This window comes from Theobroma umbraticum, unplaced genomic scaffold, assembly GCF_002168275.2.
Source record: "Theobroma umbraticum cultivar Fairchild unplaced genomic scaffold, ASM216827v3 scaffold_20.0, whole genome shotgun sequence".
In the NCBI taxonomy this organism is placed as follows: domain Eukaryota; kingdom Viridiplantae; phylum Streptophyta; class Magnoliopsida; order Malvales; family Malvaceae; genus Theobroma; species Theobroma umbraticum.
The window spans coordinates 5,780,261-5,804,420 of NW_018397266.1; the positions used below are offsets into that span (position 1 = coordinate 5,780,261).

General features: G+C 34.5%; 2 protein-coding genes across 4 annotated transcripts; one reads left to right on the forward strand and one right to left on the reverse strand.

The window, feature by feature from the left end:
- The first annotated feature begins 2,357 nt into the window (after window positions 1-2,357).
- LOC110422961 (RING/U-box superfamily protein) lies at window positions 2,358-5,589 on the forward strand. Of its 2 annotated transcripts, XM_021437030.2 has the most exons (2): window positions 2,358-4,134; window positions 5,097-5,589. In XM_021437030.2, the coding sequence occupies exons 1-2, from the start codon at window positions 2,980-2,982 to the stop codon at window positions 5,160-5,162; spliced, it is 1,221 nt and encodes a 406-aa protein (XP_021292705.1). In that variant the 5' UTR covers window positions 2,358-2,979; the 3' UTR covers window positions 5,163-5,589. The 2 variants fall into 2 exon arrangements, with proteins under 2 accessions (XP_021292705.1, XP_089640776.1); XM_089784650.1 differs by lacking the exon at window positions 5,097-5,589 and having other exon boundaries at window positions 2,358-4,225.
- A 144-nt stretch (window positions 5,590-5,733) lies between these two features.
- Window positions 5,734-20,258, reverse strand: LOC110422960 (AP-1 complex subunit gamma-2-like). Of its 2 annotated transcripts, XM_021437028.2 has the most exons (18): window positions 19,743-20,258; window positions 17,863-18,165; window positions 17,551-17,692; window positions 16,412-16,585; window positions 14,820-14,999; window positions 14,026-14,180; window positions 13,833-13,923; window positions 13,004-13,167; window positions 12,477-12,531; window positions 10,774-10,896; window positions 10,588-10,683; window positions 9,530-9,657; window positions 9,199-9,303; window positions 8,830-9,089; window positions 7,930-8,181; window positions 7,672-7,847; window positions 7,161-7,265; window positions 5,757-6,195 (listed from the first exon to the last, which is right to left on the reverse strand). In XM_021437028.2, the coding sequence occupies exons 1-18, from the start codon at window positions 19,772-19,774 to the stop codon at window positions 6,100-6,102; spliced, it is 2,637 nt and encodes an 878-aa protein (XP_021292703.1). In that variant the 5' UTR covers window positions 19,775-20,258; the 3' UTR covers window positions 5,757-6,099. The 2 variants fall into 2 exon arrangements, with proteins under 2 accessions (XP_021292704.1, XP_021292703.1); XM_021437029.2 differs by lacking the exons at window positions 17,863-18,165; window positions 19,743-20,258 and adding an exon at window positions 17,321-17,367 and having other exon boundaries at window positions 5,734-6,195; window positions 17,551-17,654.
- Between the last annotated feature and the right edge of the window lie 3,902 nt (window positions 20,259-24,160).

Genomic DNA, 24,160 nt, shown 5'->3' on the forward strand with positions numbered 1-24,160 from the left:
TTTTTTATTTTTTACTTAAAAATAAATGAAAACCCTTGATGTTGGAATTTTTTTTCTAAATTTTCCAACGCATTTTGTAAAAAAATTTTAGAAATTTTCTTCACTTAAAAATTTTCAAGAAATTGATAACTTTCAACTTTTTAAAAATCCCATCATTGGTTAATTTTTATTTACTTTCATTTTTCTTGTTTTTATTCTTTCTTAAAAATAAATAAAATCCTTGATACAATAAAACCTCTTTAAATTAATGCCTTATTAATTAATCAAGATATTATTTAATAAATAAATTAATAATTTATTAATTTATATATTAATGAATAAAAAATTAATTTATCAAGGTATTTTTATTTTTTTTTTAAAACATTGAACTTAATACATGTATTGTGTATTGTGATTATATGAATATTACCTAATTAACGACTTATGAATTATCATTATTCGTGACGAACAAATTATTGAAAACATTATGTGAAATGACTCTAAAGATAAAATTGAAGATGATAGTTCTGTATTAGAGCTCATTTCGGGCAAAGATACACTCAAAGCAACAATCACATTGTATTATTTTCTCTTACAATATGAGAGCACTAAACCAGTGCTTCTTAATACACTAAAAAAAGTTAGAGATAAGGTCCAATAAGATATTAATTTCAAGAAGAAATATATAACAATGGAGTCATATTTTACAAAAGCCTCTTAATTAGAACCTATGTGTTTTGATGTATAAGGAAATGATTAATTTTTATATCAAGTGAGACTTTTGTGTTTTTTAAAAAATATATTATCTTATAAATTTAGTAAATTATTAATTTACCATGTTGGTCCTAAGTCATGATTGATCAAAAATATTATTTAATTAAAATTATTAATTTATTAAGTATTAATTTATAGAAATTTTAATATATTAGAAAATTTTTTTAAAATTCTCAACACTTTTGATAGAATTTTAAAAGATTTCCTCACCTAAAAATTTTCACTGATAAATTTTTCCTATATAACAAAACGAAGTCTTTTTGGCGACACTTTACCTAACCACCTCTCCCCCCACACCCCCGGCCCCATCCCTTTTTTTAACCTTCTTCCTTTTCACAATCCAAGTGCAATTCTCTCCTTTCCTGGTCTTGGATTTGTCTCATGAAGAAAATAGTGTATATTGCTACAAAAAATATGTTTTTAAACTTTACAAACGTAATTAAGAAATGTTGCATGTATTTTATTTATTGATTTAATTTATTAACTTTTTTTAAATAAACTTAATTATATATATATATATATATATGTGACAGACCTTGTAATATTATATTAGTATTAAGGTTAACTAGGTTTTACTAATTAAGCTTGCCATTATTTGAGAGCTTAGCCTAGGCATACTCAAGACCTTGCATATGGAGTTAAAGTATATAATTATTGAAAATTAAAACAATAAAAAATAGTTTTTTATTGAAATTCATTTGATATTTGAAAAAATGAAGTTTAAATAAAATACATACTAATCTTTTAAAGAAATGTATTACCACACTGTAGCTAGAAGCGGGTCGAGTTTGTAAGGCTTAACTCGATCCTTTACAACCGTATTAACGTGTTATTACATCATTTGCAGGTTACATATATGGATTGGAATAATCCTGGATTTTCCTTGATCGAGTGATCCAAGCTGGAGCTTAAGTAGTCATCAAGAGGAGTCAAGATAGCTTGATTCAATTTACACCCGACTGACAAAGGAGGTTTGTTTCCTGGCTTTAGTGACTTCAAAATTATTCATAGGTGTCAAAGAAGTTTTCTCTACAGACACTGGTAACTTAATCTAGTAACAATTGGATAAAGCAAAGGCATCAGAGGGAAGCTAGAAAGTAGGTAAAGTGATTCCCCAATAACCACATCACACACTTGGAAGGAAAGAAACCTGGGGATGGGATGCTTTTCTGAAGCCCCTCTAAAGTCAACCATGTTGACCAATCTGTAAGCCTTTGGTCACTAGATTAGATGATAAAAGAAAAGAAACAGGGTGTTAACTAATTTCCCCAGGCTCACACTGGCTGGCTTTTGATGTTGAAAAGGGGGTTTTACTTTTACACTCCTCCCCTCTCCTCTCTTGTTATTATAAATGGTGTGCTTTGTACCCAGGCCCAATCTCATCTTCTGTGTCTGCTGGGTCCTCTAGAGCTAGCAGGCCCCACAGATAAATTAACTGCCAAAAGTTGTAGGGTCCTTTTCTGTCTTACAGCACGTAGTACCAAAAATTGAGCCCCAAAACCACAATTCACAAGACAAAATGGCAATCCAAGCTGTGCCTCTACTTTTTTTTTGGTAAAGGGATGATGCCCCCGACATAAATAACCTACTCCTATGCACAACTGCAAAACCCCCAAATCATGCTAAATAACTAAACTGCCCCTGATGTTCTCTTTGGTCCCCGAGCCTGTACTCTTTGGCAGCTGCCACCTGCCTCACGCTCCCTCCGTCCCTCTATCAAACAAGCAAAGCTTTCCCTTCCTAATATAGAAGAACTAAATCCCTCAATGGACTAAATGGGGTTCATTTTCATCGCATACTGAATCGACTTATTAAAAATGGGATTCCACTAAAGGCAGGGTTTTCCAGTTTCTGAGGTAGGTAATCTAAAACCTTGACTCAGTTAAAAGTGCTAGAAGAGTCTTTGCCTTGTGTTCTTGTTTCACCCATCACAAGTTAGTATTTTTTTTATTATTATTACCTAGTCTTCTACCTAAGCAATCCTCTTACTTGTAAATCTTAGTCAAGGTTAGATTTTTGTCACACATTATTGGCTGAACTGAGCTGGGTTTGTTGAGGGTGCAAGAAATAATGTGCCCATTGCTTGTTCTTTTTAACTTATGAGCTGGGTTTAATCTCAAAGGAAGCAAGAGAACATGGTTTCCTGAGATTCCATATAGGTGACTGGAGTTAGTTTGATCCAAGAAGGTTGAAGGAACGGGTGTTCTAGCATGTTCATTTCCTAAAATGTCTTGGATACACTCCCAAATCAGGATAAAAAATGGTCCTTTGAGTTACCATCATCACTCTCTACTCTCTTCTTATTCCTCTCCTTCCTCCTCCCCTTCATTGCCTTACAATAGTGATTACCAAAAGCAACTAAACCCTTCATCATCGTCATCTTCAGCTAGTAAAATAAGCCCAGCTGTTTTGTTCATCATAGTTGTTCTTGCTGTTATATTTTTCATATCTGGCCTTCTTCACTTGCTTGTTAGATTTCTCATGAAGCAAAGGTCTCCCTCATCAGTATCTGAATCCAACAGATACCCTGAAATGTCAGGGTCTGATGCTTTCCAAAGACAGTTACAACAACTCTTCCATCTTCATGATTCAGGTCTAGATCAAGCTTTTATAGATGCCCTACCAGTGTTTCTTTATAAGGAAATAATGGGGTTGAAAGAGCCATTTGATTGTGCGGTTTGTCTTTGTGAATTCTTGGAACAAGACAAGTTGAGATTACTTCCTATGTGTAGTCATGCTTTTCACATAGATTGTATAGACACATGGTTGATGTCTAATTCTACTTGCCCTCTTTGTAGAGGGACCCTTTTCACACCCGGGCTTCCAATTGAAAACCCAGATTTTGACTTTGAATATCCGAGGGAAGAAAATATTTTATCAAGCAATGGCGGATATGGGGTGTCCCTTGGTCCAAAACCAGCAGAGAATGACATTGGAAAGAGGGTGTTTTCTGTAAGACTAGGCAAATTTAGAAGTTCAAATGATGGAAGAGGAGAAGGAGAAAGAGAAGGAGAGGGTGTATTAAGAGGAGAAGGAGAGACCAGTCGCAGTAATTTGGGTGCAAGGAGATGTTACTCGATGGGGTCATACCAATATGTGGTTGCTGATTCAGACTTGCAAGTGGCTCTATGCCCCAGCAGAGGATGCAATGGTAGTGCTAGAATGAAGCTTGTGAAAGGGAGAAGTGGACAAAATGGGAATTCATCAAATGATGGGGATGCAGAGGGAAAGAAAATCAACATGAGAAGTAAAGGTGAAAGCTTTTCTGTTTCCAAGATCTGGCAATGGTCGTCTAAGAAGGGTAAATTCCCAAGTTCTTCAGATCCTATAGGCTCTTCCTCTGTTACTGTTGGCTTGCCATGGACTGATAGTAGAACTCAGGTTAGTTGAAGATATTTACTGTTCCTTTGTACTTCATCACATATTCAATGGATCTATATATATTAATTAAAGCTTTTCCTTTTAGCTTTTACTTTCGCTTTTCCTTCAAAGAAAATTATTCTTTACTACCGCTATTCTGAAATGTGCTTTCTTTAATGTGCGTACTTTATGAGTGTACAAATAAAAATGTTGTTACTTTATGGCAAATGGCAATGTCCTTGGTGTTTTCAGTAAAATTCCATCTAGTGCCTATCTTAAAGCCTTTGCTTTTATCCTATAGACTGCAAATATTGATAAAAGTAATTCCTGGATTTTACCATCTGCCAATAATATACACCAAAACAAGAATAAAACAGGACAAGGATGATAGGAATCACTGTGAAGTCAAATCACGTGGTGCTTTCTCTGAGCATCTGTGGAGGCTTTTTTATTTTTGGGGTTTTTTTTTCCCTCTTTTTGTCAAGATAAATTCCCTTCCCTTGATCTGGTAATAGGGACCCTTTTTTGCTTTTGTATGATGAGGGTGGTGGGATCCCTAAAAAGTGCCTTGAGGGACTCTTGTGTGTGTAGGCGTTATTTGGAAAGTTGACATCAGAGTGATACACAGGTCAGTGGATTGTGGGGTCATAAGAGTATTCTATAATCTAATTATAGTCCTCATCTCATGCTTACCACATAATTAAGTTTCATTAAGAGTGAAATGTCATGACATGGTAATATCAAGTACGGTGTGCTGCTAGCAAAGGTTGCAGCTTTGCACACAGTGTTTTGTTCTGATACTTGGAGAATTAAGGGAATATTCATGCAGTCGGAAAAGAACGATATTAACTTAACCAACAACAGTTTTTCATTAAGCTTAAAGAAAGAGAAAAGATTTGTTTAGAGATAAAAGTTAATTGCATAAATAAATATATCTCTTATCTAAGGCTGATGGTTTGGTGGCCACATGTGAATATACATAGGAAAGGCATGTCAGACTGGCCGAGTATCCCAAAAAACATGAAGCGCAGTGCAGAGGAGTGACATAAGATGACTGCAAGTGAGGCAAAAGACAAAGTGATGCATGAGCATGACAGGCGTGAGGGATTTGGTGAGCCAAGAGATAATAATAATAACTGCTCCATGAGAGAGAGAGGCACGCAAGTCAAAACTTGTATGAATTCATTATCGGCTACAGATGTTGTATGATTGACAACAAACGTGCATGGGCTATCGAGCTTTGGTGGAAGAATCCAAGGTTTCTTTTATGCTAGTTTCCTTTCTTTTTCCTTGTGCATCTATTTTGCCGAATAGACTTCAAGTCTAAGTTAGTGTCCCTCCCTCCTCGCTGATACCAAAGCACATGCGCCTCCTGCGCCCGCTCTTGGGAGATAAAAGAGTAAGACCACCCAACACCCATGTGCAATTTCTATAACAAATCAATTGTTCAACTATTAACATTTCAGCTTTGGTCTAACCATTATCATCCCTTCCTAAGTTAGGGTCTCACAAATCCATCCTTTGCTAATAGAATATGTGACTATGACACAAATACAATCAAGCATGAAAGAATCAGAATTGCTTGCTACAAATTAGATTCCCAAGTTCATTAATCCGTGCTTAAATTGCAACAACAGCACACCTTGTATTCCAAAAATAACAAATTTTCTCTTTGTACCAAAGGCCCACATTCCCGTCGTACAGCCAACAAAGGTGTTTATAATAATATACATAAATCACCTAAGAGGAGAAAATTTGTGAAGAGTCGTGTGACCCCATTTAACACAACACAGACCCCAGCAAAATCTCATGCCACTTGGTACACGCTATATGCCCCCGGATACAAGAATTGAAACCAAACATTGCACTATCACTACAAATGATAACAACCAAGTTTCTCAGATAAAAGAGGAAAGAAAGAAAGAAATGGTGGTACATGAATATCTTCAACATCTCTGTAATTCAACGATCAATCAACCTCACAAGTCACAAATCACGAGGGAAATTGCTGATTTGTCCTTCTTCCAAAACTTCTTTGTTCTTCATCTTGTAAGCTATCCTTATGCGCATTACCAAGGATTTCTGAAAGTAAAATACATTTAGGAGCTAAGCCAGACACAATGAAAGAGGGGTAGCAGCAATCAAATTATTTATTACATATTGGCATACCACATTAAGAATCTCTTTCCAAACATAAGTAGCAGAGAGATTAACTGTCAATATAAGATATTTTAATTCTTTCCTTTTACATCATTTCGTTTGCATTTTAAAGACAAGTCCCAGCACTAAACGGTGCTGTTCTGCTACCCAAAGGGGCAACAAAAAAAAAACCAAATAATTGGAAAGCTAGGTGGTTGGATACTTGAGGGAAAAAAATTTTCCCGGCTCAAGGTTCCTAGGTACTTGACTTTCTTTTCTAGTGCACAAAAGGATATCCTAAAATTTAGGGAAATAAATTAGGATCACCCCAGACCCTAAGCCACTCTTGTCTCCTCCATAAAAGAGAAAAAGAAAAATTGCACATACATTTCAAATCTTGGCAATAGTGGAACTACATGCAATACATCTAAAGACAGATACTTCAGTTAAACACTAATGAAAGAAATAAAATAAAGAAGCCCAAAGCATTGATAAAAATTGTGCAAAAACAGCTTAGTCAAACTGACACTAGAGTCTACCAAGTGCTTAAACCCCTATGATCAGAAGTTAAAATTTGCTTTTGAATGATAAAAACAACAAAATAGCATCACAAAAAGCCGAGTGGAGGATGGGTGCCTAGAGGACAGAGAGCATCATCATCATTACCACAAAGCAACTTTAACTGATGGTAAAACAACTTAATATATGAGACAATATACTGAAGCTTTCTTAGTTTTTTTTTTTTGGTACAAAAGGGAATACTATGACTCAAAGCAAGGATCTCTATCCATATCCCATCCCATCCTCACAACTTGGACTTAGCCGAAGTGGTATATAAAGCTTTCTTATGCTAGGTCCTGAGATTCAGAATTAGTAACATTAAGATTAATAAAACTCAATAAACATACCTTCCCATGTTGGCTGTTAGTGACTTTCAAATTTTGTGTGATGGAACCATTACCACTTGCAGGCAAAGTATTGCTGCTGGCTGGATCCAAGTGCAACTGAAGAAACTGCAGATTTTAGAAGCAGCAAAGAATATCAGCATCACAAAGAATAGAATATGCAAAGCCTAACAAAAACTACAAAATAAAATTTACAAACTTCAATAACATTTTAAGGAACATACAGTATTATAATTTTTTTCAAAGTAATGAAGCCTAGATTTAGCAATACTACATACAAGGCTAAATAAAATAAGCATTCTTCAGGCAAAAAGATAATAATCAGTGAGGACAGGCTCTAAGTTACAAAGTTCTTTGATTTTCACATAAATCAATGATAAATAAAGCAACATAGGCAAAAAGAGATGATGCAAAATCTACCTCGTAACAGATGGCAGTGAAACCCAATCATAAATTTCTATACTATAAGCACAGCAAGTAACAGCAAGCTCTGTAAACAACCATCTTGAGTTACCTTTGGAACTGCAGCCTGGAAAAGAAAATCATTATAAACATTTGGTGATAGATTTGTAAAAGTAGCCTGGATCAACGTTGTTTGTGGGTTTCCAGGTTGCTTTGAGAAATTGAACGTCATCCTTAAGGAGCTGCTCTCATATGCAACTAGAGATGGATAAGCTGGACCATTTTCCTCTGCCCAAAGAAAAGAAAACTATAACTACTTTGTCAACTACATATGTACAACATCTGCCAATCAGGGTTCCAAAAATTTTACCATGGTTTTGAGGACTGGGGCCAAACCCATCCAATAAATCCATCATTGAAGCAGCACTTGCAGGAGAAGTGGCATTCGGAGAAAGTGAGGGAAGCGATGAGAGGCCATTTAAGTTAGCAAGTGGTGCTTTATTGTCTTGGCTGGAGGATAATATGTCAGATGTAGATGAGCTGCTTTGTGCAGGAGGCAATGTTCCAAGTGACAAAAGATCCAGCAGAACATCTGTACCAGCTTTTGGAGGCTGACTTGTGCCTAAAGAGTCAGAATAAAATCAAGCTCTTTTAATCAACAGGAAAGAAGAGATAAGTCACTGAAAATTATTCACTTTTAACAGTGAACGAAACATCTAAGATTTTTATCCCATGCAATACAAAGTTCTCTTTTGGAAGGATGGCCATAAAAACAATGACTACGAAAAAACTTCTTTTCTTTTGGCGTAGTTACACACAAAAAATGTCAATTTAAGTAATTGTTCAATGCAACCATCATCATATCCATTATACATTCAAAACCAATTTGGAATTCCAAATTATAATTATAGGAAATCAAATTTAAAAAGTAATTTTATTATGTTCTTCTATAGAACAGTCCAAACGTTGGTTGAGTCACAAAGTTTAGAGAACACTGATTTCAATCAACAGGTGTTTGCCTGAACTAGTCTCCCCTATGATTATCAGATATAGATGATTAATTCTCATCAAGTCAGAGATAAATAAAATGGATGAAACACCAAATATGTGGGTCTTGAACAGACTCATTACTCTGAAATGCTAACTTCCAATATTTACGCTGCAAAATCCTGAGAGCTTGTACAATAAGGTAGTTCAAAACAGAAGCATGCTTGAAAAGAAAAATTTACTCAAATGTTTCTTAAGATGCACAACTACGCATTCAACTAACCTGATGGTGCTGAAGCTGGTGATAAATCAACACCAAGAAGATCCTGAAGAAAATCACCACCAGAAGAACTAGGTGCAGGGACATCATCTGAACTTAGGTCAAGTAAGTCTGCAATAGGAGCTGCAGCTGGTTTAGCAATTCCATTTGGAAGATTACGTGGTGCCCCAGTGGAAGTTGAAACAGCTGCTGGCAACGAGCCAGCCCTCCTTCCACTGAAAGTTGCCTCGTCCAAAACTGGCATCCTTTCAACCAGTGCAGATCTATACAAATTTATCCATCAGCTATGTAATTCTTAACCATACCACAATGCTGGAAACCATCTAAAAGGTAATGAGGTAAAACACAAAACAACTTTTCTAAATCATATACCTAATGTTCTGATGCTTCTGAAGAATACAATTAAATTCAATAGATCGTTGCTGCAACTCAAGCACAAGGTTTCCTTTATTTTGGACAATTATATCCCTGATCCTCCTGCAGATAGCAATCAATGAAAATTTATCATTTTCATGCCATATAAACATATAAGAAGAAATTCTTCACCTAGTTAATGCATAAATTTCACAATAATTAGGATGGCAAAACCAATTGCGAAGATCATGGAACCCCTACACCAAGCTAAGAGGCCAGTAGAAACTTATAATCACGGGGAATGTGTGTGATAAACAAAAAAATGCATGCTTGCAAAACATTAACATACTCTGAACACGAAGGAAAACGGGAAGAGAGCTTCAACAGAGCAATCAAAGCCATCGCTTTAGTAGTGAGATCAGAACTATGACGCTTAATAGCAACCTCTGTGGCATCCACAGCATCAGACTCTGTTACCTGCTTAGGAAATAAAAAATGGCTGAAGTCAAACACTATTGGAACATGCAGAGTGATAGGTCTAAATGTTCAATTTAGTTAATGCAGCCACTGGACAAACGAACAGGACCCTGACATGGAGGACTTTCAGCTCCGAAAACAGCAAGTTAAGAATCCTATTAGTTTAACAATAATCCTGGATTTATGTGAGTCCACAGAAAAGACCCAGAGTGACAAAGCACTCCATTGTATGACACCCGTTATTTCATCTGATTGCAAGCAAACTCGTAATATTTCAACCAGCAAAAACAGAAAAAATACTTAAACAAGAAATTTTGAATAAAAACAGAAGGTACTTTGAAATTCCTTGTAAAGAAGGGAATTGAATGGTTCCTTCCCTATTCTAGATCTGCAACTCACATTGTCCATAAGTCCAAAATCAAGCCATACTTGGCATTAGAATATTTTGATTAATTTTATCTTTAGAATAGATTTATCCCCCAGCAGCCAAAATGAATTCAATTGTTATAAAACAAACTTGAACCAGGAAATATTTCCATTATAACCACTCTAAATGAAAGTGAAAACTCCAAAAGAAAAATCTAGAAAATTTACTATTTGATGACGCAAAAGGAATAGGCCTAGCTTCCATGTTCTTTACTACCAGTTACACAAACAACTGATTACTGATTCCCTTTGCAACTGATCAATTACTTTTAAATTCAATTTAACAGCAAACATGGCATAAGTCTTGAAGTCATAAATTTATGAAAATCTTTGCAGAAAAGGTCCTAATCAACCTTCTTCTATTAGAAGCTTCCCTATACATACTCAAGTTCATATAACACAGCCTATTACCTGGCTGGCATTTCCCTTTTTCTAACAGTATAGAAGCAGCACATGTAGACAGTAAGTGCATGCAAACTAATCCATGGATAAGGATGCACTTACAGTTATTGGGTCTTCAATATCAAGCATCCCAACATCATTCACCAACATGTCACCATATTCACCAATACACCAAACTGCCACTCGAACAAGGGTTTCCTAATGGAAATATGAATATGCATTTGAATAATTAAGCAGACAAGAGTATCAAATTCAGACCGATATAACATCCAAAATAACAAAAAATACCTGTTCTGTTGATGTTTGCACTGCTCTGTACAATGCCCTGACTGTATATCCATGGAGGTCAGTAGCATTACTTATGACAACAATAAGGGCATGCCAGACTTCATCTTTTACAAAATTTCCAGCCTACCAAGCAAAGGATAAATATCAGTACTCTTGGAAAAAAAATATTTAATAGAAATGTTAAAAGAGCTACAAAGATAATTAACAAAAATGGCAGTTCCCAAAAAATGGCAAAGGTTCATCCTCACTCCCTTTTTCTCTCCTAACTAAAATTTTGTCTAGTAGAAACAAGAATACACATCCAGCAGATAGCAGAGATTCTCACACTAGGCAAGGTAAAAGAACAAGTGTTCAATCAGTTACTCGAATGTTTGTGGCCAATGGCCCAATTATTTTATTGACACCTTAGTTTCATCAATAAAATGTGAAAACATAAACATAGCAAAATGCAAATATAGTACTGGGTAAGATGGACACTGGCTCAAATCTCATTTCCCACACTTCCCAGCAAATTATAAGGCCTATTCTTCCGAATTGTTGCCCAATTTATTTTTGCCTTCTTTAAGCATCCATCTTCATCTATAATATAGTTTTTAATAAAAAAACCTTCATATGGTCTACATGTGTTAATCAGCGACTAAACTACTAACTTTCACAGGGTTCCAAAAGTGTTTGCTTTTCTGTTATGCCCTAGGTCCCAAAACCACTAACCCAGCAACTTTTCCAGATACAAACCACTGGTCCTGATTAAGCTCAAGGTATTAGTAGTGCTGGCTTGAAGCCTCATATGGATTTCAATAATTTCGTCAATCGCATTCCTAAATCCTAATTGACATAGAAAGAGCATCACAACCCTCCCCACTGAAATCCTTCATATTTTCATTGGGGTCATACTTTACGATTATAAATAAAACCAAAAGGACCAAGACCATACCAGCAGCCAACCAGACTACAACATGATCTAAATACCATTTGCTTTGGCCCAGCAATGTTTCAGGCCTAAACCACCAATTCTCAAAAGTCAAAAGCTTAAAGTCAAGTTGTTAAAAGTGAGTAACTTGTAGCCTTATGTGGTTTTCATTATGATATTTACTCCTATCTGATGGAATATTCCATTTGAGCCTTTTATAGTTCATTCACTCAAAGGCAACAAGCAGCAAAAGCAATAGCTGTGACAGGTCCAACCACTAGATTTAACTTGAAAAATCAAGCGGATGGACTTATGCAGATTGGTAGCGAACTTGGCATCACTTGACCAACATTACACCAAAAAGAAGCGTTAATATTGCATATTATTTTATAAACTATCTCTTAAACGGTGCAAGCATGTATTTCTCTTTTGTTTGCAAGGATTAAAACACAACAAGGTCATAATGTTCAACAAAGAAGGTTTGTAATCAAATGAGCAAAGATGAAGACATAATTTACACCTTTAATTAATGGACTCACATGCAAAACATTGGATAATCATGAATCAACAATTAAAACGATAAGCATCAATGAAATGATAATGTAACAAACAATAGTTAAGAAAATGTAAAGTATTGCAAGACCTACTCAAAGGAACAAAGACGGCAATGGATGCAACTCAAACAAGAGAGAATATAGTCACAAAATAGGAACATGGACAGGGACGAATACAGTGGAATACAACAAATAAAGCATCTTTACAGCTACAATGATGCTATGAATGACAACAATACCTCAGAAAGAACTTTGAGCATCTGATCAATGTACCAAATCTTCTCTGGGGAAAACCTGAGGCAACAAAAATGATTTTTAATGGACAAAACAATGCTGCAAAGAACTTCCCGAACAAATCTTTCGCAAACTGTCACCATTCAACAGAAAAAGGTTGTCCAATTAACCACAATAAAAATATCATCCAACATAAAGAGAAAAGTAAAAGGAACTTCTATAAATTAATAAAGCAAGCAATCTATTAAAATAGACCATATATATCAATTATGTGAAATAACTGCCTTCTCCAGGAATATGAACCAACCCTTTTAAACTGTCCGAAAAAATGGGGTTGGAAGAAGAAGAATACACGGCATATACAGCTACATACATCTATGTATGCATTTACATATCCAAGCACACACACACAATAAATGAAAGTACTGAGCCCAGACAAAGCATATATAAGACAGAATTACAAATAATATTAGCATACATGAGAAGCTAAAGTAGCACTTCTCATGTAACTAACAAGCAGTTTATAACTTACTTTTCAACAAGGGAGCAAATCTTGGCAGTAAGATCTCCCTTAAATTCTTGATCGCTTACTTCCAAATATTCAATTAGCTCTTTCGTCAAAGGCTTCACATTGTTTTCATTCACTAGCAGGTATACAAGTTCAAGTGCCCTTTTCTGAATTGAAGCATCTGAATCCTGGAAAAAGAAAATGTCAAATCAAAAACTTCTTTAGTTGCACATTAGAAAACCCACTTTTTGCCACTAATGGCACTTCATCATTAAATCAGAGTCCACATCAAAAGCAACTAAGAAAATGCTGGAAACTCTTTTTTTATTGGATAGAGTACCAAGGATTAAACATAGGATCTCTACCCCAATTCCTACTCCACCCCAACCCTGATTCAAGCCCAAAGTGCAATGCTGGAAATAGCTACAGCTCTAAAAATTGAATCCCTATGTATCTGTCCAAATATCAATCAAAACACAAGGAGAGTAACCAACCAAATATATATATATATATATATATATATATATATCATAGCAGTCACATAAAAGACAACTTGAGGATTCCCTAAGATAAAAAATAAAAATAACAAGGAGAGAGAGAGCTTAGAGGGTCTTTACCCTTAAGGTCAAAAATAAAAGATCCAGTGATATCAATATAGAGAACTAGTCCTCACTGCTTTAGCAAGTAACAAGAGAGTCTTTATCCCTCACATATGGGATTCATCAAAGGTAGCAATAAATAACAGAACCAGAGAATCAGGAAAGCAAAGCTGAACTCCTTGAGTGAGCAAGAATTAAATCAGAAACCTTTTTGCAAATCATCAAACATGAAATTAAATATCCGCAGGCAATACCTTTACACATTCCAAAATTGTTGCCCTGTGCCTCTGTACCGCTTGAGCGTCCACCATCATAGCCTTCATAAGCATGTTTAAAGCAACATATCTGAAAAAAGGTGCAAGGTTCAGTTTCATAATATAATAGAGCAACAAGGAAATAGTGTAGAAAGGGGTGTACAAAATCAAGATAACATTTGAAAGAATTTACCTAATATTATTGTCACGATTTGACAAGAATCTTCCCAGGATATTAATAGCAAGCACACGTAAGCCACCATTATCTTCAATGCTCATGATGGTTTCAACACATTCATAAAGAATAGCATTTCCTGCATTTTTGTTTGACTCGGTTTTTGTTGCCACCTAGGGGGAAAAGAGAAGCAAAGTCCATAAACAAAAACAAGATCTAACACTGTCAAATCAGTAGACAAAGGAAAACCTTGACCTCATTAAGAGATGAAATGTTGTTGAAACCATGAAAGGAGTTCTCTGCAACATTTTTAGCTTCTACTTTTATTGCCAGAAATCAGCTTTTGAAGCAATATCCAATATACCCCATGTACTATACCATATTGGCAATGAATATGCTCCGAGCAATATCATTGAGGTTTTTCTCAAGAGCAGGAGCAAGATTTGACTGGAATATCCAATGTATTTTCTACAAGGACAGAACTTGTATTCTTTCATCATGCAATGCTATCATATTATGAAACAATAAATCCCATTCCTTCAATAAAGCAATTATTTTTATTTTTTTTTGCTTTCACAACAGTTTCTTCAGAACCTTTAGTAAGAAAATCTGGTGTAGTACTGCCATAGGCATGCACATGAAATTTACAGCAAAGGAAAGAGATCCAGACAAAAACCCTAATGTAGTTACTAATTGGTGAGATAAACAATAAATATATAGAATACTCATCATCCTTAAATACTTCTTTCAGAACTTTGAAGAAGATATTATGATAGAAATAGATAGGTCACAGGAAAAACAACACAACTAACCTGGGCCAGTATGTCATTCATACAGTCACTAGCATCAGCATCTCCCTGACCCAATATCCGCAGAAGTTTCAGCAATCTTATATGAAGAAAGGGATCTGTAATGCCAGCAATGTCATACTCAGGTGCATAGGGACTGTTCGCAATATCTCTCAGAGTTTTGACCAAACCATCAGTACACTTCTGCAATGATGATTAGAGAAGTTATTATCACAATTAGAAAGCTGACCACATATCCATTTTTGACAAGGGACATGGTAGTTCTTCCTCTGTTAATGCATGACTCTAAACCTAAACAAGTTCATAAGTCCTACAGAAACCAAATTGCAAAATTAGCCTGAAGAATGTATCTTTGTGACTGTTTGGCCTGGCTTTTTTTCAACTTATCTACCTCTTAAAAGCAAAAGCCAGACCAAACATGATTTTTTGAGAAGCTCTTAAAAAAAAAAAAAACTTTTTTTTAAAGAACAACATTTTTAAAAAGAGAACTTAAATAAAAGCTCCAGGGAGGAGCTTTCTCTTCTCTTCTTTTAAAAACATATTAATTTTTCAGAAAATACCACTCTCTCAATTAATCTCCCTCTTCTCTCCTTCCCTCAGCAAATTACCATTCTTCAACGTAAATTGAGATTTCCCTCTCCTTTACCTCTCTCTACAAAAACTATTAACAAAAATAGAAGACCCAACAACAAAATATCAAAATCTAAAATTTTTTTGTTCTTACAAAAATTAAGAAAAAAAAAATCTAAAATTCAAAACTGCATTTAGAAAAAAACAGAAGACCCAACAACAGAATATCAAAATCTAGAATTTTTTTGTTTTTACAAAGATTAAGAAAAAAAAATCTAAAATTCAAAACTGCATTCAGATACTATTTAAAGGTTTCTCTCTTTTTCACCAAAGAGAATTTTAATGTTAAATACATCATTTCCTCTTTTCTTTTTTCCTTTTTTTTGGGAATTGAAGCATCGTGGTTCGATTGCTTGCTAGATCAACAAAAATCTAATATTATTGCTACTATACAAGTTTGAGAATTGTTCCGTTTCTTCATTGATTTCTTTGATTTTAACATCTGAAATTATATATAAACTTGAAACATTACATTATGACTTACTAGGTGATTGAAGATGACATAAATATACTTTACGGTAATTTTAACCGAAATTAGAGCTTATATAATTTATTTGTTAAACAGTTTACTAAACAGCTTTAGCTTAATTCTAAAAGCTATTATTTTTCATAAGAGCTTAATAATAGCTTTTAAGTTAAAAATAAGCTAGGCCAACCAGGCTCTTAGTACCAAGAGATAGCCCAAGTTTAGGACAAAACACCAGTAAACTTGATCCTTTTTCTCAATCCTTTTGATGGTCAGTACTCTTCAGCCAGAAACAGTATAAAAGGATTGCTGTTAAAGTTGACTGCTCGCATGGATTCTCCAAGAAAACCAGAGCAGGAACTAAATATTGACAAAAATTTTGTTCCTGATAGCCTTTTTGCGCATGGGCAAACAAGCATAGCAAAAATTTCATGCACTCAATAGAGTTTTGTATTTTTGATACTATAGCTATGTACTAAAAAAGCCATAACCAATTTACCTTTCTAAAATATTCAAGGGCTTCTGAACTGACTTTACATAGATCTGTACAAAGTTGAACTCCTGTTATTAGGACTCCATGATGCTTTTCTTTAAGTAGGGAAGCAGCAGGATTTATAAAGTTTTCTGCCAGGTCTGGAACTTTCTTTATGATCCGTATGGAGCACAATGCTGCCTACAAACAACAAATAGAGTCCACAGGAGTTAGAGATTTCCGAGCACTGAAGAAAATGAAAAATAACCTACAAACTATCAAATAACGTGCATAATGTGAATTCATAACCAAACACAACGTGCTAGGGGGGAGGAAAAAAAATCAGGAATTGCAGTCAGTGCGCAGGCGAAAATGAAAGATAACCTACACTTTACCATATCATGTGCATGATGAGAATTCATAACCAAACACCACTTGCTAGGGGGAAAAAAGAAGAAAAAATGCAGGAACCCTGTTTAGTGAAATCAATACTTCCATATACAAATGAGTAATTGTAGATGAACCAATCTAGTACATCAGAAAAATGACTTCACAGAATAGCTGGCAAAGGGTAAATAGATGTCTTTCCCTCAAACCATCAAACAGGAAAAATTAAAGTTTGACTTTCTTGGAGTCACTATAGCATCAGACTCAAGGGGTACTGTAAATTGAATGACTATATACTGCAAATTCTTCTGTTTATGATAAAAGGACAAAGAAATATCCAGATTTGATAAAAGTAGCTGCCATATGAAGATTGCAGAATATCATTCAACAAATATCACTCTCCATGAGGTAGTTACATAATTACATCACATAGTTGAGGTCTCAGTCTTATGGCATCTGGTACTTAATCATGAAAGTACATGGATGTTTTTAACCTTTGTATTGACAACATTACAAAGGCATTATCAGAAAGAAATAAAGAACACAAACCGCAATCCTTGGAGTGCTCATCAAAACAACTCAAAACTCTCCAACTCCTGTAAAAGAAAGGAGGTTGGAGAAGTTGAAATTTTTTAAGAGGGATACTCAGTAATGTTTAAGCATAAGAAATTCACAAATTCTGGAGTCCAGCAGCCTCCTTTTCCTCCTTTACTTTACATCTCACCAAAATCAGAATCTGTGGCTTACAAGACCTTGAAAAAAGGGTAGGACACACTTACTTTCTTCCGGATATTTGGATCTCGAAACTGCAGCAATCTTTCCACTTCCGGTGCAAGATCACGGGCCATTTCTGCTGAACAAATATTTCCAAGAGCACAAAGAGCAAGTCCTACAATATACTGGTTTGAATGATTGAGATCTCTTTGTAAAAGTTAAGGTTCCAGCAAAGTAAAGTAAATATCTCCATTTTCTTATTTTTACCCTAGTAATACCACAAAATCAGGGACAAAGCTATTCCTCCAGAAAAGAAGTGATAAAAGTGAAAGGAAATGGGAACAAATTAAGCTTGAGAAAGTCTACACATAGGATACTGCTTTAATGAGTTTGTGACCAACATCAGAACTTCTTGTCTTTCATCAAGAAGCAACATAAGGCCAAGATACCCAATCCTCTTCTCTGGAAATCCAGAAGATGCAATCAACTTCAGGCACTCCATTTGGCCAAAATGAGTGGGATATCCAAGCATCTGAATAAACATGAGCTTTGCCAGGTTACGGTGCCTATAATCTTGATCATTTTCATTAATTGCAGCACGAATAGCAGCACACTCTTTCCTTACAACAGCACGTTCTTCTGCTGCAGTTTTGCATGCTCGTATAGCCCGTATCATGTCCCTGCATTGAGCAGTAAGTTTGACCATTTTTAATTAGTATGCATACAGTCAATTCAATCATTTAGATTCATCAACATTACTTAGGACAGAAAATGCATAAAAGATGTCTTACTCATTAATCACATTCAGGCAGTTTTAAGCAAAAATGAAATCATACCATTGATAGAAAATCATTAAGGGAAAGAAAAAAACATTCTGAGTAACCAACCATATGTCCTGACTGAAAAGAAACTTTTCATACTAGCATGTGAGCATTAATGATTCCTTTTCCCATTTTTTTTTCTCTAAAAAAATTGTATAGTTTAGAGATCCCTTTTTCCAAATATAAACAAACAGTTCTTGTCAACAATTTCCTGAACATGAAATATTCACAGAAGCTTATGAGAGATGGGAACATATATTCCCACTTACTAGTTAGTTCCTGAAAAGCAACACTCACTACTGATAGTCCATATGGAAAGCTACTCAAGAATAAAGTTATCTAATGTAAAAAGACAAGGAGGTCAAAATCTTCACACCCATGAAAAATGGGTGAATCCAGTAATCTAATGCAAAGAACTGACTTCAGAATTTCCATGACAGGGTATGGAGATTATCCTTCACAACCAGATCTGCCAACCAGATTCTTTTGCTATCTCAAAGTTTTTTAATCATGTTAAACCTAAATAGAGACAAATACAACTATTAGGTTCCATTGCAACAGACACAGGCACCTTCTACAATCACCTAGCAGTCTCCCTGAGGAAAAATGAAAAGAAAAGTAATCTAATTTTACAAGCTGTGCCTAAAAGTGTTATAACTTGTACAAAATCAGTTTTGACATACAACCAACAGAATAATAAGTACAACCATGTAACCAAGTTATTCAGATTGTACTTCAGGTAACCATATTGGACTGGATACTTACATACATGACTACCTGGGACTCTATCTTATATTTAAATTACCACTCTCTCAAACTATTGCCACTAGTTACTCATGTTTAAAAGTTCAACATAACGTAGTATCAAAATTCCAAGAATAAACTGCATAATTTTCATTTATAGAATGCAAGAAGTCGAGAAAGTAAGGCTGTTAGTACTAAACCAGCCAATACATTGGTTTCCCTCTAGAAAACGGTACCTTCTGGCACCAATGCTATTTGGCGCATCATTTCATATTATCAATATTCATGAAAAACAATAGATCAAGCCACTCTTAAACCAATCACTGAATGGGTTCGTCTTAACTTCAGACGTTTCTATTTCATCAAGAGTTACAACAACTCAAAGCAAATCAAGAAGAAAAGGCAAAGCCAACTCGAAGAACCAAACTATGAAACCAAAACAAGTTAACGAACTCCACTTAGCTCTAAATTCAGATGCAATCACCTCTTCAGCTGTACAAATTATAACCGAACTCACATAATTTCCACCACGGCAATCAAAACAACCCCAATTGAACCAAACCCCAGCTCTTTTAATCATAAGACCAATCAATTCAATTTAAAAAATAACATGTTCTTGATCTGATTTTCAAATTAAAATGAAAAGGGAGAAATTAAAAGAAGAAATGGTAACAGTAGAAATTGGAGCTCACCGTAGACGGGTACCGGACGAGAAAGGATTCATGATTGGGTCCAGGGTTGAAGCTTTGTAGAGAGCTCAAATCAGATCCAATCAAATTCAAACTAAAGCAAATGCTGAGACCAAATCAATCAACAAATTCACGCCAACGGAATTAAATCGATTTTTTCCCAAATCTAAGAATCTGCAATTCAAGATTTAAATGTTGGAATTGGGAGATCTAAGAAAGAGATTTGGATCTGAGCGACAGAGCAACGAAGTCTCCGTTTTCCTTTTCTTTTCTATTTCCCAGTGAAGATGAAAATGCTGGCTGGTTCTTTTGTCTTCGTAAAAAACACAAAACGAAACGGGAACTGGGAAAGGAAAAACGGGAGCACTCAAATTTTCATTTGCGACTTGCGACTGATGTGTGGATTCCCCGCGGGTAACATGCAAAAATGACTCCAGATCTGCTATTGGGTCAAATTTACTTAATTCATCTTCGGCTTCATGCTGTCACGGGTGAAGGCCTGATTTCATTGGCCAGTGAAATGTTTGTACATGACGGCCAAGGAACGAAGTCGATGTCCACTTATTAAACGTTTTTCCTTCCTCTTTTATTTGTTTATTTATTGTTTAAGATTGTCATTGCACCCAATTTTACTATTTTTACAAGTGATGGGCTCAGGATTTTGGAAATTACAGCTACCACTTCCGGATTTTGTTTTCTTACTATTATAAGAAAAGGTTTTGATTGTTATAAAAAAAATAACTTTATAAGGACAAATAAAAATAATTTGAAAAATATTTAAAAAGAAGAAAGAAAGTATTTTGAGGAAGAGAAGAAATCTTATTGAAATGTGTATACAAATGAACTAAGGAAGCCTCTTTATAGGTAAAAAATCCCTTTAGAAGATAAAGATACCACTTAGAGATTAGATGAATTATATCTTAATCTAATCCGATTTACATCAAATCTAAATAGATAACATGAGTGGATATTCACAAAATATTCATAACACTCTCCCTTGAATATCAAGAATATGCCTCCTTAAAACCTTACTAAGAAAAAACCTCATGGAAAAAAAATCTAAGTGAAGGAAAAAGTGTACATAATTCTTTTCAAGAATACGCTTATGAAATACTACCTCATTAAAAACCTTATCAAGAAAAACTTAGTGAAAAAAAACTTGATGAAGGAAAAAGAGTACAATGCATATTTTACTCCCCTTGACAATTACATTATTTAAGATCTTTAAAATGGCAAATCTCGATCTTTTATACCAACTCTTCGAATGTTGCAGTAGGAAGGGCTTTAGTAAACAAATTTACTAGATTGTCACTTAAATGAATTTGTTGAACACTAATATCACCCTTTTCTTGGGATCATGAATGAAAAAGAATTTTGATAAAATATGTTTTGTTCGATCGCATTTGATGTATCCTTCCTTTAACTGTGCTATGCAAGCAGCATTATCCTCATATAATATTGTTGAAATTTCTTTCTTGGTTGATAAACCACACGTTTCTCGAATATGTTAAGTTACAGATCTTAACCAGACACATTCACGACTTACCTCATGAATTGCTAAAATTTTTGCATGGTTAGAAGAAATAGCAACTATAGTTTGTTTTACAAAACGCCATGAAATAACCATACCTCCATATGTGAATACATAACCTGTCTGGGATCGAGCTTTGTGTGGATCTGATAAATATCCTGCATCTGCATAATCGATTAAATCTAATTTTGATGCATTTGCATAGTATAAGCCCATATCCATTGTTCCTCGGAGATATCGAAGTATATGTTTAATTCCATTCTAACATCTTCGAGTTGAAAAAGAACTATATCTTGTTAATAAATTCATAGCAAATGATATATCAGGTTGTGTATTGTTAGTAAGATACATTAATGCTTCAATTGCACAAAGATATGATACTTCAGGACCAAAAAGTTCTTCATTATCCTCACAAGGTCGAAAAGGATCTTTTTTCACATCTAATGATCTTACAACAATTGGTGAACTCAATGGATGTGCTTTGTCCATATAAAATCGTTTTAACACCTTTGCTATATAATTAGATTGATGAACAAAAATTTCATTTGTCAAGTATTCAATCTAAAGTCCCAAACAAAACTTTGTTTTTCCAAGGTCTTTCATTTCAAATTCTTTCTTTAAGTAATCCACAGCTTTTGATAACTCTTCAGGAGTTCTAATAATGTTTAGATCATCAACATAAATAGCAATTATCACAAATTCAAATTTGAATCTTTTTATAATAACACAGGCATATAGGATCATTTTCATAGCCTTCTTTCAACAAATATTCATTAAGGCGATTATGCCACATGCGTCCGGATTGTTTTAATCCATATAAAGAGTTATTTAATTTGATCGAATAAATCTCTCGAGAATTCAAATTTTATGCTTTAGGCAACTTAAATCCTTTAGGGATCTTCATATAGAGTACCATTATCAAGTGAGCCATAAAAATAGGCTGTAACTACATCCATCAAACGCATTTCAAGATTTTCATGTATTGCCAAACTAATTAAATATCAAAATGTAATTGTATTCACCACAAAAGAATATGTCTCTTCATAATCAATACCAGGTTTTTAGGTAAAACGTTGTGCAACAAGCCATGCTTTATATCTCACAATCTCATCTTTCTCATTTCGTTTTCGTACAAATACCCATTTATATTCTACTGCTTTTACGCTATTTGGTGTACGGACTACAGGTCTAAAAACTTCACGTTTTGCAAGTGAATTTAATTTCACTTTGATTGCGTCTTTCAACATTGGCCAATCATTTCTATATCTACATTCTTCAACAGATGTAGGTTCAAAATCCTTATTTTCTTTCATAATATTGAGCGCTACATTGTATGCAAAAATATTGTCAACGTTTATTTTATTTCGGTTCCATCTTTTTTTCGACAAAACATAATTTATTGAGATCTCTTTATTTTCACTAATTTCAGGTACCTGAATTTCTTCGGAAATTATGTCAGGGGTTTCTTCTGGAGTTTTTATTTTCTCTTTTTGACCATCTTGAATATTTGCTCTTTTTCTTTTTAGAGGATTTTTATTTTTGGAACCGATTGGTCTTCCACACTTCTAGCGTGTCTTAGACTCATTAACAATAGTAGATTGTCCTACATCAATTCTAATTAGAGCATTTGCAGCTAGTATATGAGATTTAGTTACTCTTTTTACGTTAGTCAAGGCATCTGGCAACTGATTTGCTATATTTTACAAATGAATTATCTTTTGAACTTCTTGTTCACATTGATTTGTGCGAGGATCAAGACCAGATAATGATAATGTATTCCAAGATATTTTCCTTTCCAGCTAATTATTTTCTCCCCCTAATGTTGGAAAATTTGTTTCATCAAAATGACAATCAGCAAATCTTACAGTGAATAAATCTCCTGTTGAAGGTTCTAAATATTTAATTATAGATAGAGATTCATATCTAACATTTCCTAACCTCCTTTAAGGACCCATCTTTGTGTGTTGTGATGGAGCAATTGAAACATATACTACACATCCAAAAATTCTTAAATGGAAAATATTTGGTTCCTGATCATAAACTAATTGTATAGGAAAGAATTTATAATAACCCGTTAGCCTGATGCGTACAAGTGCTGCTGCATGCAAAATGACATGTCCCCAAGTAGAAATTGGGAGTTTGGATTTCATAAATAATAGCCTTGTAATCAGTTTAAGGCATTTGATAAATGATTTTGCTAGACCGTTTTGTGTATGAACATGACTAACAGATTGTTCAACATTTATTCTAATTGACATGCAATATTCATTAAAACCTTGAGACGTAATTTCACCAACATTGTCAAAACGAATTGTCTTGATTACGTAATCAGAAAAATGTGCTAGCAAATGAATTATTTGTGCAAGTAATCTTGCAAATGTCAAATTGCGAGTTGATAATAAGCACACATGTGACCATCTTGTTAATGCATCAATAAAATCCATACAAATAGCTGAATGGTCCACATATATCACCCTGAATATGTTTCAAAAATGTAGGGGATTAAATCCCAACTTTAGCCGGTGATGACCTTATAATTAATTTACCTTGAGAGCATGCAGCACATGAGAATTCATTAAATTGAAATATCTTCTAGTTTTTCAACGGATAATCACATTAATTTTTAATAATTTTTTGCATTATTATTGATCCGAGATGGCTTAACTGGTCATGCTAAATATTAAAATCATCAGTAAACTTCTGGTTTACTATAGCATAAGTTTCAATCAGTTTAATTTTTGTGTAGTACATTCTAGAGGACAAAGCAGATAATTTTTCTAATACACACTTTTTACCCGATATAATAGATGTAATATAAAAGTATTTAGTATCTCTTTCATTCGTTGTCTCAATATGATCTCCATTCAAACGAATATCTTTAAAACTTAAT

Bases quoted from the DNA above. Each gene is read 5' to 3' on its own strand.
- LOC110422961 (XM_021437030.2), top strand. From the start codon at position 2,980: ATGTCTTGGATACACTCCCAAATCAGGATAAAAAATGGTCCTTTGAGT. The intron at 4,135-5,096 runs GTTAGTTGAAGA...GAATATACATAG, and splicing joins GGACTGATAGTAGAACTCAG to GAAAGGCATGTCAGACTGGC.
- LOC110422960 (XM_021437028.2), bottom strand. From the start codon at position 19,774: ATGAATCCTTTCTCGTCCGGTACCCGTCTACG. The intron at 13,168-13,832 runs GTATTGCCTGCG...TTCTTTTTCCAG, and splicing joins CAATTTTGGAATGTGTAAAG to GATTCAGATGCTTCAATTCA. The intron at 10,897-12,476 runs GTATTGTTGTCA...TTTGCTTGGTAG, and splicing joins TGCTCAAAGTTCTTTCTGAG to GCTGGAAATTTTGTAAAAGA.